Genomic DNA, 20078 nt, shown 5'->3' on the forward strand with positions numbered 1-20078 from the left:
CTTGTGAACTTTAACCTACCTACATGCTCACAGCTTAATGCTGAAGCAGAATATGTAATGGTCAGCTTTTTCTAGCAGACAGCTGCAGTTTTGCTCGCACTAACAGAAAAAGTAGTGATAATGCGGGGGAAAGAGGGGAGGGAAAGGCCTAGTGCGTAGAGCTTGCAAGGTCGAAGATCAGCATGCGAACGGGAACTTTTCTAATGTACTGCCTGCTGTAACTGTTGTCGGGGAGGGAGGGGTAGGAAGAAACCAGAACAAAAGGCTTACTGAAAACAGCTTGGAATATAAAAGGGAAAACTTGCTTGTATTTGCTGCACTTATGATTTGAGACATGCTGGTCTCCCGAATGCCTTTTCGAGATCTCGAATAAACTTCGTTTGCTTCTCCACCCTGGTGTGTCTATTGGTGCGGCGCACATCGGGCAACGAACCCTGTTGCCCCCTGCGGACCCTCTGGGCCAGCAACAGTGTGGCTCGCAGAGCCTACACACATACACTCCACCTACCAGACTTGGTCAGGGGAGCTCGGGATCTTATGCCTAGCAGGGACAGGGAACTAGATGCTTCACCCCCACGGGGCACTCCTGCCGGGGCTCAGGGCTTCAGCAGGAGCAGGGCTGAAACCCCAAGCCCCAGCAGGCGACTCCCAGGGTGCTGAAGCCCCGATTCCCAGCAGATGTGCCCTGGCTCTTGAACTTCTGAAGATTGTGGTATGAGGCTCGGCAGGTCAGTAAGTTTGGCCACCCCGATTCATGACAGTCTTATTGAAGACCGCATAGCTGAAGAGACTGGGAATGGGAATGGAGTATTTTACTTCTGGGTCACTGATCCAGACTGGCGAGCCAAAAGTAATTCTTTAATAGATGTTTGGTAGACTAGATGAAACTAACTGATGCTCTCAACTTACCCTCGTAGACGGGTGTCCATATCACAATTATCACCATCAAAATTGGCACTCTTGTAGTGGCTAAATGGAAAGGCTAAGGAGTGAATGGATGTGGAAGAGACTGAACTCCTCTCTCCTAACTGGTGGTCATTCCACATCAGCAGTGAATCAAACCAGTGGATCAATGCACAGCATCTTACAGTATTATGGCCTGTGCTATGCTAGTCTTGTGGAAAGCAGAGTACTTTCATGGGTGTTAAGTCCAAATATAACACGAGCAGTCAATTCATTTCAAATTTAAAATAATTTTGTCTTTCTTCACTAATGGAGGAGTTTTAAAACAATGTGATGCTTTATGGACTATGTGGGACACTTTATGATATTATTGATACCAATAATATAAAATTATTTTAAAATTGCAAGGAATCTGTCCCGATATGCCGTGTGAGGTATCTGTGAAAATGTTATAATTTGCCAAGTATGATAATACAAAGGTGAAACATATAAACAAGATTATGAATTATAGATATGTATGATATATCTGTATTTCCAAACTTGTGCTGTGTTTCTGGGTGACACCCCCAGATTGGCATCAGCATGAGGCCTGCTTGATGGGACATCAGCTGTACAATGAACCCATTGAAAGGAGAAGGAGCCAAGTACTGCACCTTATGAGTCAGCAAGCCATGCAGGGGCATGCCTATGAACAGAACTCTAAGGCCTTTCAATACCATGTGCTGTGAAGCTTGTGTTTGGGACACAGGAAGCACAAGCCATATGGCAAAAAGGAATATAAAGGGCAGCTGCATCATCTCCATTTTGTCCTTATTCCTGCTTCTTACAACTTTTCTACAAATGAAGCTCTGAACAAATGACTGAATGACCCATCCAAGCTGTGCATGTGTTCCAGAGGGACTTTCAAGCCAGCAAAGTTACCAATACTGCTAAGAACCTGATATATGGATTTTAAAGACTCTATATGTATCTGATTGCTTTACCATTTAACAACTCTCTTCCTGCTCTTTCTTTTTTCTTTATAATAAACCTTTAGTTTAAAGGATTGGCTCGCAGCATGGTATTTTGAGTAAGATCCAAACTAATACTGACCTGGCAACATGGCTGACCCTTTGGGGTCAGAAGAACATTTTGGTATAGTGGGCAGAGTTTTTAAACAACTTCTCACTGTACTGGACCTAGGAGCTGATTGAGAGCCAGAGAATTGGAATGCAATAAAGACGGCTGTGTGGTTTAATTTTTTAGCTTCTTGATAACCAGTGTGGGGGATCAGAAGCACAGTTTGTGACTGGCTGCGGAGTTTAACTTCAGTGTTACCCACCAGTCTTGGGAGTATCTGCTCTCCCTTTTGCAGCCTGCCCTAACCTTCGCAATTCCAGAGAGGGCTACCCCAAGCACCCGTTGTGTCACACACAATACCAAAGGCCTCTGAATATTAGCCCATATCACTAGAAAAAGTTATGACTCATTAAGCAACTATATGTGTAAGCCCCTTCGTTTTCAGTTTAAACCAGTTTTTACTGAAAAAATCCCAGGTTTTACAGAAAAGTATTCTTTTTTTTCCCTCCAATTTCCACCTTTTGTATCATTCAAAGAAAATATATGTATTACGATAATACATTAGTCTGTGTGTATATGCAAAGCCGCGTGTTGAAGTAAGGTTATGTATGGTCTAGAAGATACACGCAAACAAAAAGGCACACATGAAAGCTCTAAAGTCCATGTGCATCTGAACATACTGATGAATCTCAGACCCATCACGTACATATTTCAAGCTGTTAGCAGATTACGGTTTAAAGATCTGACATACTAAAATGGGAAGAAAACGAAAATTTGTATCAAAATACGTTTCAGAACACAAGGAAGTATTTGAAAGTTTAAAAAAAAAGGAGAAAAGGATGAAGTTGTGTGTATGCACTGCAAATGGTGTAGCCCAATTATTAAATATAAATATTTATAAACTAATAGTTCTAAGTCTACAACAGTAAACTGTTTATACAAATGAGAAGTTTTATTTAGGTATTAGAGATATATTGTTTTCTTAAACTCAGAGGTGGCATTGTATTTTGAGTTCTGTTTAAGTACTACTGCAAACCACATTGAATTCCATTCATCAAAGCATAATCTACTGAATACTTTTTCCCCATCCTTCCATCAAAATAAACCCCAATATTTACTCACAAAATATATTAATAGTTTTTCCACCGATTTTCACCTGTTTTTGTTGTAGTAATAAACACCGATAAATTTCCAGGAAAAATTAAATAAAATAGAAACCGAAAACAAAGGGCCCTATACATGTGATCGAGTGGAATAGTGGTGAAGGTCTGGTGACATGCAGAGTCTGTTAGTTGAAGGCTGAATTTGGTTCTTAATTAACAGCATGAGCCCCAGAGGAGGAGAGATTGAGATGTGCATACCCATAACTCCAAAGAGCCACAGAGAGGTCAAACTACTTTGGAAGACACCCTATTTGAAGGTATGAGCAATTGGCAAAATGTCAAAGCTCCTAAAGACAAGCAGATCTGTGGTTTGAGAATAAAATTTTCTCTATCTTATTTAGAGAGTATTAAACACACTATGAAAATTTTACTTTCTCTGATACCGTTTCCTCAATTTGCATATGTTTGCTCCCTTATTATGGGTTGTATATTCTTTTGTAAGAAAAAGAAATAGAAAAAGCTTACATGCATGTTATACAGCAAGTGTTGATGTAATTAAAGGTAAGCAAGTAATTTAGACTATTTTGGTCTGCGTTCAATACATCTTACCTAAAGAGAAACAAGAGGCCATTCAGAGGGACACTGTCATAAATAACAAAAATAAATATCAGCTATGAAATAACACACATATAAAACTAAAAAAATCTGCCTAAGTACAAAATTTTCCAAAAAACACTTACTTTGGATAGTTCCAGTAGTCACATTCATGCTTCCCTATACATGAGCCTAAACTTTGCTAAAGCAAAACACTACTAAATTATGTCAATGTGAGCTTCTCTCTCACCCTTTTCTGGAGCATTTAACAGAAAATTACACATTAGCTGTGAAAATATTTCTGAATATGCAAAGTAGAAAAAAAGCATACTGATGAACCATTGATATACTGGTCTAAAGAAAGAGGATAGGACCTTATTATATTTATGATCTGAAACTGCATAACTTAACACACTATTCTGGTGAAAGTTTCATAACAAAACTCTCGCAGGATTAGTCCGTTCTGAAGGTTTACAAAGATGTTTACTTCATACTGTAAGATTTATTCCCAGATTAATATTTTTCTACAGATTTTACCTTTAAGAATTTACCAGTCTGCTGCTGTATTATGAAGTACATAGTTAGTAATGGGGATAATGAAAGCATTCGTAAGTGCATAGTGTGGCTCATAGGTCAGTCTATTTTTGAAATGTGCCAGCTAAAATTTTACATCAGTATTTTATCTCTCTGATGTATAAATTGTGTGGACTATTCATACCTCATCTTAAAGGTTTTCAGTTAATTATGTAGTGTATGTCTCTGGGTTAAATCACCTAAGCCAATTTAAATATAATTTTTTTGTGCCAGAATAAAGTAAGTTATATATAAAGATTATGTTAAAGCAATAATTAGGTTGAGATTTTAATGAAGGAAAAGTCAGGAAATTCAGAATTAAGGATCCCACAGCAACTTTAACTCTGCTCCACTATGTAAATGCATACAATAAGGCATTGTTTCCCTACTTGAACAGTCTGGAAGAGGAATAGCCAGTGCAGAGAAAAGAAGGAATAGAGGAAAAATACATTACACTGGATTTGTCCTATAAACTCCTCTGTTAATATGCTTCCAGCACTTGTAGCAACCTTTAAGGGAGGCACAGCACAAAACAGGCGCACCTCAAGCATATAGGGCTGCAAGCTCAGCTCACAGCCTAACGTTCTCTTCTCTACTCCTGTTGCACTTTGCCACAAAAATATACAGCCCACAAGGGGCCACTAGTAGCGTCCCCATGTAGCACGTCACCTTCAGGTGAGTGACGGGGAAACAAAGAAGTAAAGATGACAAACGGGGGGGGGGAAATATATGAACAAAAGATGAGACGAGAAGGCAGAAAAGGAAAATAGGACTGAAAAGAACCTCCCAGGTAATCAAGTCCAGTTCCCTGCTATCACAGTCATATAATCCCGTTTATAAATTCATCAAATTCCATTGTAAAACTGGTTAGGTCAAGGCCAAGGGAGAAAGAGAAAAGCGAAAATGGCAACTGTTTCAAGAAATGGCACAAGGGAAACGCAACTCTTTTGAACAATTCACAAAATATACTGACAATATGGTACAATTTTTACTAAGGTTTGTGTTTGCTAGTTTTCATATAAGTGATTCCAATATTAACACGCAGATTTTGTAAATGTACAAATTCTGGCTTTTATCACTGCAGCAACGACAACAGAAAGATTACAAAAATCAAAAAAACAAAACCAAGGACTTAAACATCCCTGGGCTATAGTCAATGCATGGTTTGCCTACTGTTTGCCAGAATTCTAAAATGATCACGAGACACTCAATACCATAGTTTAAAGTCAATGTTATTTTCCTATCTCTGAGGACAAAGAAAAACTCAGTCTCCCGTAACTTAGAAAAGTTAGTGTTTTTAATGATAGCTTTTTGGATGAGAAAAACTGTGAAACAACTACACCGTCAATAAGCAGTTTTATTTCTCAAGAGTTAGAGATTTCTTCAAGATTGCTTTTTACAGGCACCCTCCAAATAAGACCATCTCAGAAGTGACACTAAACATGACATTTTAGTGAAACACATTTGTTCTTTATCCAGAATTTCTATACCAAATCAAAAGTTGCCAAATTATTTGCTGAAAAGGGACAAGCATGACATGAGCAAAACCTAGGGGTACATTTCTAATGAACACACTGAGTTTCAGCAACCTGACTCCCCATTATTATCAAGAACAGCTATTGGCTAAAAGTCTATGAAACATTTAGAAAATATGCAATGCAGTAAGAAGATACTATTTGTATAGAGTACCTTTTACTAACCTTAAGTACACATTTAGTCTGAAAATCTCAGTCTTCCCAAACACTGCTAAACAAAAATTTGTCAGATTGCAATTTTGCCATGTTACAGTACATATAGATTGTTGTAATGTAATAATGTTACAATAAGGTATGTAATATGTTAGCCCATTCTTGCCCTTCTACCTTACCTTCCATACACCATCTGGACAGTAACTCCCAAGGGTGGGGCTCAGACGCCGTGGGCACCTTCGCCGTTTAGACAGCGGCAAGCACAATTGTTCACAACACCAGTGCTCCAGAAACATTAACAAAGCCACTCCTCTTTGAACTTTTTAGAGAGATGATGGTTCGCAGAGCCATGAGGAGGAACCAGAGAGTGAAGTTAGGGATTGTGTGGAAAAATAACAGGGGAGAACAGGAGGCTGGGTAAGTCAGTTGAAATGGACAGAAGGTGATGTCAATTGTAAAATAAAGAATTAAATTTAGGAATGGATAGAACACTGAGTACAAGACTAAAGTTAGGGGGAGAGAAATGTATACATTTTTTAAAATTGTTTAGCACAGTGGTGCCCCAATCCTGAGTGTGGCCTCTAGAGACTACTGCAATATAAATAATTGTTGAAATGATAGTATAGGGAGGAAAAAGTAAAAGATGAGAGCTAGGCAGGATTAGAAGGGATAAAGGGATGCAAAAATAAGTGATACATCTTTTTTGCCAATCCTTCATTTACATTTGGTTATTTTTGTGAGGTCTTCTGAGCTGTCCTGCCTTACTTTATGTCTTTGAAGATCTCAGCACACTTTTGAGTGTTGTTATGATAGAGATGTGTATAAAGAGGAAACGAATGCTGAGTTAATTTCTATTTTCCATGAAACCAGGCTGGCTGGTATTATGTTTCCATCTTTTAACAACAAAGTTCCACAACAGCTGTCTCATTCTTTTGCACGAGATCAGCGTTTGGCTGACCAACCTATAGTTATCCTGATCATCCCGTAAGTCCTTTTTAAATATTGACATAACATTAGCTTCCTTTTCCCCAGTTTTTCACAATATATTAAAAATTAACATTAGCGTTCCAGAGAGCGCCTCAGCCAATTTCTATAAGACTAAAACAGCTAAACTGCTCCTTCTGATAGGCCGGGGCTACTTTACTTTATGCTGAACCCATTGTCTGTAGCTTTTTAGATGACAAGCCCTTCAGAACAAGAAATATCCCTTCTTTTATATTTGCACAGTATCTAGTACACAGCAGGCAGTCCAGGAGATTAAAATAATAGTGGAAGTAGGGCAATTTTTCTTGGACACCTCTTATCTCCAGAACCTCTCTATTTGATATGACAGATCATGAAAGATCATCTTTGGAGCATGGTGTAAGGACCATCTCTTCTGGCTGAAGGGAAGATAGGGGGAACCTTATTTGACATTGGTCAGTATGATGTGGTATTTTTCAGTACATACGGGTTCAGAAAACTTGGTATTATCCATTCTTCCATTGTGCTGATCTGTTTACTTTATGTCAGGGGTAGGCAACCTATGGCACGTGTGCCAAAGGCAGCACACGAGCTGATTTTCAGTGGCACTCACACTGCCTGGGTCCTGGCCACCGGTCCGGGGGGCTCTGCATTTTAATTTAATTTTAAATGAAGCTTCTTAAACATTTTAAAAACCTTATTTACTTCACATACAACAATAGTTTAGTTATATATTATAGACTTATAGAAAGAGACCTTCTAAAAACATTAAAATGTATTACTGCAAGCAAAACCTTAAATTACAGTGAATAAATGAAGACTCGGCATACCACTTCTGAAAGGTTGCCGACCCCTGCTTTATGTGTTTCTCCAGTGTGGATCAGCTGAGAGTACAGGATCTGTTGCATGAGGCATGAAACATCCACTGCTGTGCTGGGGAACATTAGTTGAGGGTAAAATAAATCAATCCATTCTGTGCGCCATTGACTGCCTCAGCCAATGTAGACCAAACTCAAAAATAGTAGTCATGCAAAAAGTTAAGGATATTTTTAACTAAGATAAATAGGTTTTTAAACCAATGCAAAAAGCCAGCTCTGTTTACAAACAGACCAGACAACAATGGTCTCAAGTTTATTGCTCCTCAATTGGAGAAGCAGGTTGCCACTGGAGGAGAAAATGGAGACAGTCATTAGCATAAAAAGATATTGTGGATCTTTTCCTTCAACCCAATAGTAACAGAATGGTGAAACAATTCACTTCTCTAGCTATGCCTCTGACTTAACTAGGCAGACTAAACTTTGTGGCTAACAGCCTCTCTACCACACCAGAATATCAGCAGACACAACATGTCCTAAATTTGGACTGAAACTTTTATCTGAGACAAGCTTAATCATGCAGAAGAGCAACTAACATGCAGAGTATGGAGCATTTATCATTGGAAGTGGGAGACCCTTCAGAATCCAGTATTCACACTTTGTCTTGATAATCTATGTAAGGCCATAGACAGTTCTGCTCCCCATCCAACCTACAATCCAAGGCAAATTTTACTGAAGTGATCAAAAAGTATATTTTCATATTGTAATAAGCAAACTGGCATGTGGCCAGATATAAAGGTCTTATCTATTAGAAAATTTAAGAATTCATGAAAGATACATTGTCAGAGGACTGGACTGACCACCTTATTTTATCTACTGAACATTCCATAGCTTGTAGTTCTTGAGTGTCCAATGGTTAAAACTTGCCATTGCTATCCACCCGATTTATTTTGTTTGAACAGAGATTGTGAGATACTCTCCCCCATTCCATGATACTTTGCTGTAGCTGAAAAAAATAAATAAATGAGAAGGGAAATAGCTTCCACTCCAGCTGTCCTCTTCTGGAGAGGAAAGCCAGTGGAAGATGGATGGGAGAAACCCCTTTCAAAATCCACGGTCAGACAGACCCTGGCCATGCAGTTTACATTATTCTATAGACTTTTTTAGAAAACAGCATAGGAAAATAAAATAGAAAAATCAGAACAAAATATGGGACACTCCACTGCAGCACACTAATGCCTCCTGCCCTTCACCATGATGGATTCATCCTCCAATCCAACTGCATGTGAAAAGGAGTGCCTCTGCCTGAAAAGGCAAATTGAAATAATGCATTTTTAGTGGACCTATGCTGAACCAGCCTATAGTTATAAAAGCAACTGTCCTACTGAAGACAATGTAGAGTTTTACATAAATGTAATACAATTACTTCAGATTTAACCTTCTGCATGGCATATCTCTTTACTAATTTAACTATTTAGTGCCTGATGAGCAGGTTCTCACAATTCATCACAGAAGCACTCGATGTTGGCAAATTCTGAGTTCATCAAGGAATTCAGAGATTGATGTCTTGATATCTAAATCAACATATTTAGTTCCAACACACCTACCTCATAGTGGCCCTATATGAAATGTTACAGCTTCTGGAGCATTTCCTATTTCAGAAAGCCAATGGTTGCATCCTAGAATGATTTCCTAGGATGAGATATTGCAACAAGAAGAAAGTCAAGGAAAGTGTGGGCCCCTTACTGAATGAGGGAGGCAACCTAGTGATAGAGGATGCGGAAAAAGCTAATGTACTTAATGATTTTTTTGTCTCTGTCTTCACAAACAAGGTCAGCTCCCAGACTGCTGCACTGGGCAGCACAATATGGGGAGGAGATGACAAGCCCTCTGTGGAGAAAGAAGTGGTTCAGGACTATTTAGAAAAGGTGGACGAGCACAAGTCCATGGGGCCGGATGCGCTGCATCCAAGGGTGCTAAAGGAGTTGGCGGATATGATTGCAGAGCCATTGGCCATTATCTTTGAAAACTCATGGTGATCCAGGGAGGTCCTGGATGACTGGAAAAAGGCTAATGTAGTGCCCATCTTTAAAAAAGGGAAGGAGGAGGAGCCGGGGAACTACAGGCCAGTCAGCCTCACCTCAGTCCCTGGAAAAATCATGGAGCAGGTCCTCAAGGAATCAATTCTGAAGCACTTAGAGGAGAGGAAAGTGATCAGGAACAGTCAGCATGGATTCACCAAGGGCAAGTCATGCCTGACTAACCTAATAGCCATCTATGACGAGATAACTGGCTCTGTGGATGAGGGGAAAGCAGTGGACGTGTTATTCCTTGACTTTAGCAAAGCTTTTGATACAGTCTCCCACAGTATTCTTGCCGGCAAGTTAAAGAAGTACGGGCTGGATGAATGGACTATAAGGTGGATAGAAAGCTGGCTAGATTGTCGGGCTCAACGGGTAGTGATCAATGGCTCCATGTCTAGTTGGCAGCTGGTATCAAGCGGAGTGCCCCAAGGGTCGGTCCTGGGGCCGATTTTGTTCAAGATCTTCATTAATGACCTGGAGGATGGCGTGAACTGCACCCTCAGCAAGTTTGCAGATGACACTAAACTGGGAGGAGTGGTAGATATGCTGGAGGGTAGGGATAGGATACAGAGGGACCTAGACAAATGAGAGGATTGGGCCAAAAGAAATTTAATGAGGTTCAACAAGGACAAGTGCAGAGTCCTGCACTTAGGACCGAAGAATCCCATGCACTGCTACAGACTAGGGACCAAATAGCTAGGCAGCAGTTCTGCAGAAAAGGACCTAGGGGTGACAGTGGACGAGAAGCTGGATATGAGTCGACAGTGTGCCCTTGTTGCCAAGAAGGCTAACGGCATTTTGGGCCATATAAGTAGGAACACTGCCAGCAGATTGAGAGACGTGATAATTCCCCTCTATTCGACATTGGTGAGGCCTCATCTGGAGTACTGTGTCCAGTTTTGGGCCCCACACTACAGGAAGAATGTGGAGAAATTGGAAAGAGTCCAGCGGAGGGCAACAAAAATGATTGCAGGGCTGGAGCACATGACTTATGAGGAGAGGCTGAGGGAATTGGGATGGTTTAGTCTGCAGAAGAGAAGAATGAGGGGGGATTTGATAGCTGCTTTCAACTACCTGAAAGGGGGTTCCAAAGAGAATGGATCTAGACTGTTCTCAGTGGTACCAGATGACAGAACAAGGAGTAATGGTCTCATGTTGCAGGGGGGGAGGTTTAGGTTGGATATTAGGAAAAACTTTTTCACTAGGAGGGTGGTGAAGCACTGGAATGGGTTACATAGGGAGGTGGTGGAATCTCCTTCCTTCGAGGTTTTTAAGGTCAGGCTTGACAAAGCCCTGGCTGGGATGATTTGGTTGGGGATTGGTCCTGATTTGAGCAGCGGGTTGGACTAGATGACCTCCTGAGGTCCCTTCCAATCCTGATATTCTATGGTTCTAAGTCTCAGCAAACAGAACAATGCACTGCAACAGACACGTGCTGCTTTTTACTATGTTTACTGTACATTGCATGGATTCCACAAACAACTTTTGTATCCATGTGCTAAATTTAAACACCCAAGTTTGAAAATGTTGTCCTTAGTATATTACAGGATTACAGCAGAATTACAAGGCCTTACAATTCAGTTGAATTTGAGAGACGAACAGAACCCAGCTATCTCTCCCACAGTTATGCTGTCTCTGTAATGCTGAGAAATAAAGAACACTAAACAAGTATCTTTACTACAAAGCATACAGGGAGAAGATCTGTTGAAGTTATCATTTCACAGTCTCTTTGCAAAGTAAGACCTGCAGTTCAACACAAACTGTTTCACACAAAGTTCTATCTACAGCTTTGATGACTCCCTTGCCTCACACACTGGGATTTATAAATGCAATTTGTATGTTGTGCATACCAAATCCACGCATTATTCTGAGATCCCAATTCTCTAGTGTTTGGTTTAAAAACAAGCCAAGGGAATGTGAAGATCCACACAATGTATTATTATTATTTCCCGAAATCAAGCTGAATATTAGTTTTAACAAAATTTTGGGACGAAACTACACAATAATGTTCAAAGCGCTACACATCTTTCAGAATTTTACGTTAAGAGGTTATATTGTTACCCGAAAGAGTAAGCCAGAGAAAAAGGACTAGATAATGTAAAAGGGTTAAGGGACAAGAAATTATACACAATAGAAAAGAAATGAAAACTGTTTGCTATAGCAAAGCCACTGTTTCCCAAGGCAACAGAATAGATTGGGGCACTGCATCTGGAAATGCCAACTCGGTATGGCAAGTGGCCAGGAACAGACTGTGCCATCAACTGACTGGACACTCAGACCTACCAGCACCCAGTTTGCCCCGTGGTTTAACATTAAAAAAAAATTCTAGTTATGTGCTCAGTAAAAGTATGTTTTAACATAATGTCATTTAATTAATTCATTCACCAAAACAAAGTCACAAGGCAGCACTCACCAAAAGCACACTAACCATTGTAATTTTTTGCTGAAGCATCAGTTAAAGTTATCCACTTTGTAGTTATCACATCTAAACAGACATTGACTCATGAAAATTGTAAAAAACAAAATACAAAATCTAGAAGTAACAAAGTTTCTACACGTCAAATCATTCCTGAGAAATATTCGTTTCTGAAGTGATAAACAAAAGCATACAAACTCTGTATAAGATGATCACAAACTTTCCTCCCAAAATGTTTTTTGGAAATAATGGAACCAACCACATAGGACAACTGTGCCACAAAACCTTGTTTCTTACATTAAAAAATGTTTAATATGACTGAAAGCAAAATGCTTTTTTCACATAGCGTTGGAAACATACAGCAGAAGCAGAACAGGATAAGGATGCACAGCTACTATCCACATCTAAAGAACAACACAGCAAAAGTTTTAAACCTCTGCTGCTTTTACCCATCCCTGAAGGGGCAGGAAAAGACTGCACCAGAATGATTGAATCTGTTTCTTTATAAATTTCTACATAAATCCAGAAGAAAAAATGGGGATGAGAGGGATGTCCTAGGAGGAGACCCATGGGAATATGGCACACTGGGAGGAGGGTGGGGGGCAGATAAAGAACATGGCAAAAAGTAATCTAATAAAGACATGTGAAGTCTGATGGGATTTTATGTAGAAGCCCATGGGGCCGTGGGTTATATGAGGGTGATATGAAGAGCTGGATGGGGGATGACCATAAGCATGGAAGAGCATATATTCTAGTGGGTCCCAAGGGTAAAAGGGGCTATTGGGAGAGTAGGTATCCCAGTTGGTCCGGTCCTCTGGGAAGGTATAGGGAAGTATGGGGCGGACTGGTATCCCAGTGGGAGTATTATGGCTGGCGCTGGGAGGGGTCATCTCTCCTTGTGTCCCCTAGAGGGAATTGGGAGGGGCAGGGGGTCGTGTCTATCCAGGCAGATCTCAGAGGTATGGGAGGGATGTGTCCTGCAAAGATGAAAGAGTGTCCAAGGGTGTCCTGTCCCAGCAGGATGAGGGATAGGTGCACGGGAAGAGATACCCTGTCCCAATGGGCTATGTAGGCAGGGTACCCCCTGTTCCAGCTGGATGAGGCAAAGGAGAGGATCTCTCTCAGTAGACTATTAAGGGTACTGTGGGGTGCCCCAGCAGGGGTATGTTCTGGTGGGAAGGGTGGTCCCCAAGTCAGGAGGGATTCCCCTACGGGATATGGGAGGGGAGAAGTGTGCCCAGCGGGGATATGGGAGGGCCCTGGAGTGGCTGTTCTGGAGAAATATGGAGGAGAGGGGGAATCTTGGGAGAACTCTCCTCACAGAATACTAGGAGTTCCTGGGAGGCTGTCCCAGAAAGACAGAGGTCTGTCCCAGCAGGATATGGAAGAGCCCGCCCCAGTAGGATATGGGGGGTTCCAGGGTCCCTTGGGGGGGGGCTATCCTGGAAGGATATGGGGGGAACAAGAGAGGTTATCATAGAGGAATATGGGGTGGCTCGGAGGCGGCTGTCTGGAGGGAGATGGGGGTCCCATGGGAGGTCCATCCAAGCTGGATATGGGGAGTCCTGTGGGGAGGGAGGCTGTCCCAGACGGATGTTGAGGTTTCCCGGGGGACCCAATGCCTGCGAGATATGAGGAGTCCCATGGGGGTGAGGGTTTCTGGGGGACCCAATGACAGCAGAATGAGGGGTTCTGGGGGGCGGAAGGCTGTCCCAAAGGGATGTCAACGGTCCTGGGGGAGCCCCATGCTGGAAGAATATGGGGAGTCCCAGGGGGGAGGCTGCACCAGAGAAATATGGGGGGTTCCATGAGGGGGCTGTACCCAAAGGATATAGAGAGTCCGGATGTCCCAACCCGGTGGGATATGGGGAGTGCCATGGGATGGCATCCCGGCAAAATAGGGGGGTCCCGCGAGAAGAGGCTGTCCCGAAGGGATGGGGGGATCCCAGGGGAGGCTGTCCGGGAGAAATAGGGGGGCTCCGTGAGGGGACTGTCCCGGACGGATGGTGGGGGTCCGGATGTCCCGTCGGGATATGGGGAGTCCTGCGGGGGGGGGCCGTCCTAGAGGAATGGGGGGCCCGGCGGGTTATGGGGGTGGCGAGGCTCCGCACTCACTTTTTGTGCTTGTCCCTCCTGCCGGCCGCCGCGGGCTGCTTGGGCCGCCGCCTCCGGGCCTGCAGGGCCAGCACTGGGGAGAGACGGGCACAGGTTAGTGGGCGCGCGCGGGTACTTTCCTCAGCCCCCCTCGGAGGAGCCGGTACCGCTGCCGGGCTCCCGCAGCCGCCCGGGATGGTACCTTTCCGGGAGCTCATCGCTCTGCCCCGCCACCGGCCCCTCACCCGCCGCCCGCCAGCCGGGTCCGAGCGCCGGGCACGGAGCAGCAGCAGCCCCTCCAGCGAGCGCGCAGGCGCAGCCCCCCGGCAGGGCCGGCGAGGGACAGAAGGGGCGGGACGGTGAGAGGGCGGGCAGGTACCGCCCAGGCCGCGGGTCTGCAGCGCCCTCCCTTCCCTACTGGCTTCCTTAGGGCCTCCCAGCCTTCCCCAGGGTCCCAAGAGCAGCACCACGCGTCCCCAGTGGAGACCGGGGGCCTTTACGCTAGGCACTGTACACACAGTACTAAGAGACAGGTCCTGTCCCAGGGACCTTACAAACAAGCCAGAGGAAAGAAGACCAGGCTGCTGGGGGGAAGCTACTTGCCCCACCTGGCCAATGGGCTCACAGCCAGAAAGAGAACCCAGCTCTCCCACCCCGTACCCTGCTAGTCTTGCTGCTGGACCCCTCTGTTTCCCTCTCTTCACCACTCTCTCTTTCATATTAGAAAAAGGTTTTAAGCAGTGTTCTCATATTCATGTTTCCTAACACCTTCCAATATATATTCCTGCAACCTTTTTTGTTTTGTTTTGAGAACCTCTAACAACTCCATTGCTCCTGTCAGGACTTGGATTTTGGCAGGGGAACAGGCCTGAGGTCAGAGAGATGCCTTTTGCTCCGGAGATGAAATTCCATTCAAAGTTAGCCTAGTTATAAACTGTTGAAAATTACCCTTTTTCTCTATGTGGTTTGTGTAGTATGGCTTGATTTAGTAGTATACCCCAAACCCTGAGCAATGTGAAGGCTCTCAGTTCAGCATTACACACACACACAGCACAAGCACTGCATGAGTCACATATACATTGCACTGGGAACTCCTAGGAGTAGAGGGTCCTTCCAGTTGTTACCAGTTTAGCTGTGGTAATAGGACAGGGAGAGAAAGACACTGCCTATTTCCTTCTTTGGATATCACATGAAGAAAGAACTGGATAAGAACCCCAAAAGAGGAGACCGTGGTGCATAATGGAAGTTGTAGTCTGATGAAAAACAACACAGCCTATAGAGGAGACTGAGAACATGAGGCACCTGGACTACCACTCCCATAAGGCACTGTGGTGGCATTTCTGAATTTAAATATTTTGGTTTTCTATTTTTTGTCAACAAGTCAAAATTTTCCCGGGGGGGATATTTGTCAACTAACTCTTCTATTCATGCATAGGTCACCCATTGTTTCAAAGTGTTATTCAACCTCCTCTAATGGCAGGTTCATGTAGGAAAACACATCTCCTCTGTTACAATTCCATGTAGTTAGTCTGGTGGATCAAGTGGTGGAACTCTGTACTATACCACTGAACTTTCAGTATTCAGATACTGCTGATACATGATGGGGGACAGCTCTGTATAATTAAAGCTGATGCTGATTGATGCAAGATCTGCCACTACCAACAATACATGACTTAATCAGTGATGAAGTACTTGATATAATGTTCATCAATGAGACCTGTCTGGATGACACTGCAGGCCCTGTGCTCGCCCACTCCCCAAGATATTCAGTACACCACATACCTAGACAGGATAAGAAAGCAGGTGAGAACTGCATTCATCATCTCTGCAAATATCAAAAGCAAGAGAGGCGCTTCAGGTGAGGTAAGACAACTTCATTTAAATTCATTCATCTGACAATAGAAACCAAATACCCCACACTTGCCATCCTGGGAGATTTCAGCACTCACACTGACAAGGCTGCAGATGCGAAACCCGCAACATTCAATCTCACTTGTCCCACTAGGACTTTCACAAGTCATTTCTATTCCAACCCACTCAGCTAGTCATACCCTGGACATGATCTCCAGCCTAGCTATCATGATAGAAGACATTACAACCCGGCCAGTGTCTTGGCCACACCATCACCCCATTAAGGGAGTGGGAAGAGACCATCCAGCACTCTAGCAACAAGAAAGACCAATGATCCTGATTTAACCTGAAGGACTCCAACAAATTCTAAAATCTGCTTAAAGGACAACAAGTCAAAGACTTGGAGAATCATTACCATTCTACAGTGCTCTCAGCCATTGACAAACCGGCCTTACAAATGGCCCCTTCTTTGCCATCACTCACACAGATCTCCTTGGTTTTCAGATATCCTGTGTGGGTGAAGAGTGAGGGGCAGAAACTCAAGCACTGATGGCTGAAAACAAAGGCTGATTCAGACAGTATGAAACAACAAATTCCTCAAAGCCTATGCTAAGCCTGTATTACTGGCCAAGATAATTTTCCTATTGGCCTCTACTGAGGCAGCCAAATCCTGCCACAAGGAGCTATCTAGGGTGGTAAATTGTTCAATTAATCCTGAATGCCTACAGTCTGCATTAGAGCTAAGCACCAAGCAATGTAAATAACTATCATCCTACTTTGCTGAAAAGATCACGCACATTCAGGAAGTGCTGTCGAACAGGATAGGTCCTCTCTGTCTGCACCCACCCACCAATAGCCCATCTGCATTCTCAGAGTTTAATACATCCACTCATCAAGAAGTTCTGGATACTTCTGTTACCCTAACAGCATCACAATGCAACAGCAAGCTAATAACATTCTGATCATTAATATTATTGTGTGGTATATGTATGGAGGATAATTACAAACATGCAAAATTATGTTATCAAACTGTGTCTGCCAGGAAAGGCTAAAGTTACCACACTCTAGACAAAGAAATGTGGTTCTGCCACGTGGAAGGTATTTCCAAGGTACATGAACAGACAATGGGATGCAATTTATATAGAAGATAAATAGGACCATCAAGCTGATAATTTGAGGAGATTTCCCTCTGCTGTGATGCTCAGAGGTTGAGTTTTCAGGGAACAGATCAATTTGCATTTTAGCAAGCACCAGCAGGGGAAGAAACCAGCATGGAACTTCCTTCGCCCCCAAACTCCATGTTGCCTTCCTCACAGTTTGAATGAACTTTACTTTGGGGGTTAATCTTTGGAAGAATCCATTTCAAAGTTGCACAGAACCTCAGGTTATCTGTCAACAAAGACGACAAAGAAACCAAACACCTTGGACTTTGTGGGAGATTCTGAGCAAATGGGTGGTCAGCCCTCTTGCTGGAAGGTAGATTGGTAAGGAAACTACCTTGAATGAAGGCTGTACCTAGTTTTGTTAAGTCTTAGCCTCTAAAAAGCATTTGTCACTTTTATTTGCTTTTAACCATTTCTAGCTCTATCCTTTACACTCAGTTAAAATACTATCTTCTTTTGTTAATAAATTTGTTTTGCTTTTAATCTAAACAAACCCAGTGCTGTGTTTGACTTAAAGTGAATGTTAACTCCAGTAAATGTGGCAAGCTGGTGGGTATTGTATCTTCAAAGGAACAAACAAACCTTAATATCTTTCTGCATGGTTCAGGAGAGGGATAAACACTGCACAGTGCATGGTTTGGGGAAAATTTGGGACTGGGGATTGTTGGGGTCACTCTGCCAGGTGCAGGGCTGGCTCTAGCTTTTTTGCTGCCCCAGGCAAAAAAAAAAAAAAAACGGTGGCTGGACTGCCAAACAAAAAAAAAACAAAAAACGGCAGCCGCAGGAAGCGTGTGGAGGGCGATCAAGGCGGCTTGCAGGGGGGTGAAGGGCGGCACCCGCCCGCTCCCTCCGCCCATGGGCAGCCCTCCGGCCTTGGGGTGCCTCTCCTGGCCGGGCAGGCTGAGCCCCCAGGGGCTGCAGGAGGTGCTGGCTCAGCCGCTCCTTTAAAGGCGGCTCGGCCGGGCCGGGTTCAGAGCGGCGCGGGAGGCAGAGGCCGGTGCAGGCGGGAGGCAGAGGCGCATCCTGGGGAGCCCGGCGGCACGGTGAGTGGCGGGGATCGCTAGTTCGTGCCCCTGCAGGGCTGGGCTGGCCGCCCCAAAATTGGCCAGAATGCCACCCCTTACAATGTGCCACCCCAGGCACGTGCTTTCTCATCTGGTGCCTGAAGCCGGCCCTGGCCAGGTGTAACCAAGGCTGGTGGAGGCCAGAGTGTGGCAGTGGTGTAACAACGGGTTACTGGAATCAGAAGTCCTGAGTCAGATCTCCTTAACACAGAGACACAGAGTGCATGCTTGTATGCTGTCTGAAAGCATCCACGCAAGAGAGTTACAGCAGCAGAGCATTTTGGGCACTCAGGGTTACAGGGCAGGCAGTGACAACTCCTCACAGGTCTGGATTGCATTCCAGAATATGACAACCTGTCACAGAGCAGCCCCTCCTGGAGCACCCTCCTGCAGCAGGCAAAAGAAAGGCAGGTGTGCCTGCTTCAGTTTCATTCCTTTAGACACTCGAGAAATAATCCAAACCAGCTTCCCAAGTATATATATATATATCCCTTGTGGAGCTTATTTATTATAAGAGTCCAGTGCGCATAAATCATAACAAAAGTCCCAAAACCATAGTCCAGAATTCTCCTGCATCATCTAAACAGTACATGCAAAATACAGCCCCAGCATCTCTCATCATACCCTGGTTCTTCAACACAGCCCTCTCCTGTCCTTGTAACAGGACAGCTATCCTAGCCCTTCCAACTAGAGGGCAACCCCACTCTTGCCAGCAGGGCCCTTCTACTATCCTCTCTGCTGGGAGCATCCTTGCCAGGGGAGCATCCCTCATATGCCCTGAGCCTCTCATGGTTTCTCTGGCCCTGCAGATGTCAGCTGGTAAGCTCCTGCACTGGTCCTCTGTCTTCAGCCCTCTCCAGCTCTTGGCTCTGTCTCTCTATCTTAGAGCTAGCAGGCAACTCCCTCTGCTGCTCCTCCTGCCTTGAGCCTTCTCCAGCCCTGGCTCTCTGGCTTGGGGATGCCAGCCAGCAAACCCCTCCTGCTGGTCTCCTGCCTTCAGTCTTCTCCCACTTCCCAAACATACAGCCTCCTAACCAATTCCTTCCTCTCTCCAGGGAGGGCCTGCTGAGAGCTTCCTGCTGTCTGCAGCTTTCCCCAGTGACCTCCTCCAGGTTCCTGGCTTTTCTTGACTGACTTTCACTGGGACTCCCCCCGACCTTTTATAGCTCCCATGTGGTGCCCTACCCTCTTAACTGGACAAATGGGAGCACTTGATCTCCATAGGAGTGCTCGACCTAGTTCATTCACATAGCCAGCCTCCCTGTGACAACACCCTAAAATGCATGCAAGTACCAGCAATATGCAGATGAGACACAGTTCTAGCTATCTTTCACCACATACAACTACATCACTATCACCAAGATGTCCAAATGCTTGGATGAGATCAGCTCATGGGTTAAGAACAGCTGGCTGAAACTGAACCTGAGCAAAATAGAAATGATGCTGGTGGGCAGAGAATAATATTTTGAGGATTTTGCAGCCATGGTGCAGTCTCTTTTGACTGAAGGTTCACATCCACAATTGGTCAAGTCAGTTAATAGTTTAGGAATCCTCTTGGATTCCTCGCTATCTCTGAGCTCTCACATGACACCAGACACAGGTAATGCTTTCTATCATCTCCAGGTGGTTAGGAGACTCTGTCCCACCTGGCAGATGAAGACCTGGCCTTAGTTGTTCATGCCTATATCACCTCTCAGATGGACTACAG

At 44.0% G+C, this 20078-nt stretch overlaps 1 protein-coding gene across 6 annotated transcripts in view; it reads right to left on the reverse strand.

Annotated features, from left to right (window-relative positions):
- SRPK2 (SRSF protein kinase 2) overlaps nucleotides 1-14575 on the reverse strand; it is a 278856-nt gene extending 264281 nt beyond the window's left edge. For 4 of the 6 annotated variants that reach the window (XM_054018147.1, XM_054018167.1, XM_054018156.1 and 1 more), the window contains exons 1-2: nucleotides 14495-14575; nucleotides 14314-14386 (exon numbers count right to left, since the gene is read on the reverse strand). In XM_054018147.1, coding sequence (XP_053874122.1) covers nucleotides 14314-14386; nucleotides 14495-14510 — 89 coding nt within the window. In that variant the 5' untranslated portion in view covers nucleotides 14511-14575. The remainder of the gene's footprint in view (nucleotides 1-14313; nucleotides 14387-14494) is intronic. The other 2 variants (XM_054018176.1, XM_054018121.1) reach the window with 1 other exon arrangement.
- Between the last annotated feature and the right edge of the window lie 5503 nt (nucleotides 14576-20078).

This window comes from Malaclemys terrapin, chromosome 1, assembly GCF_027887155.1.
Source record: "Malaclemys terrapin pileata isolate rMalTer1 chromosome 1, rMalTer1.hap1, whole genome shotgun sequence".
NCBI lineage: Eukaryota > Metazoa > Chordata > Testudines > Emydidae > Malaclemys > Malaclemys terrapin.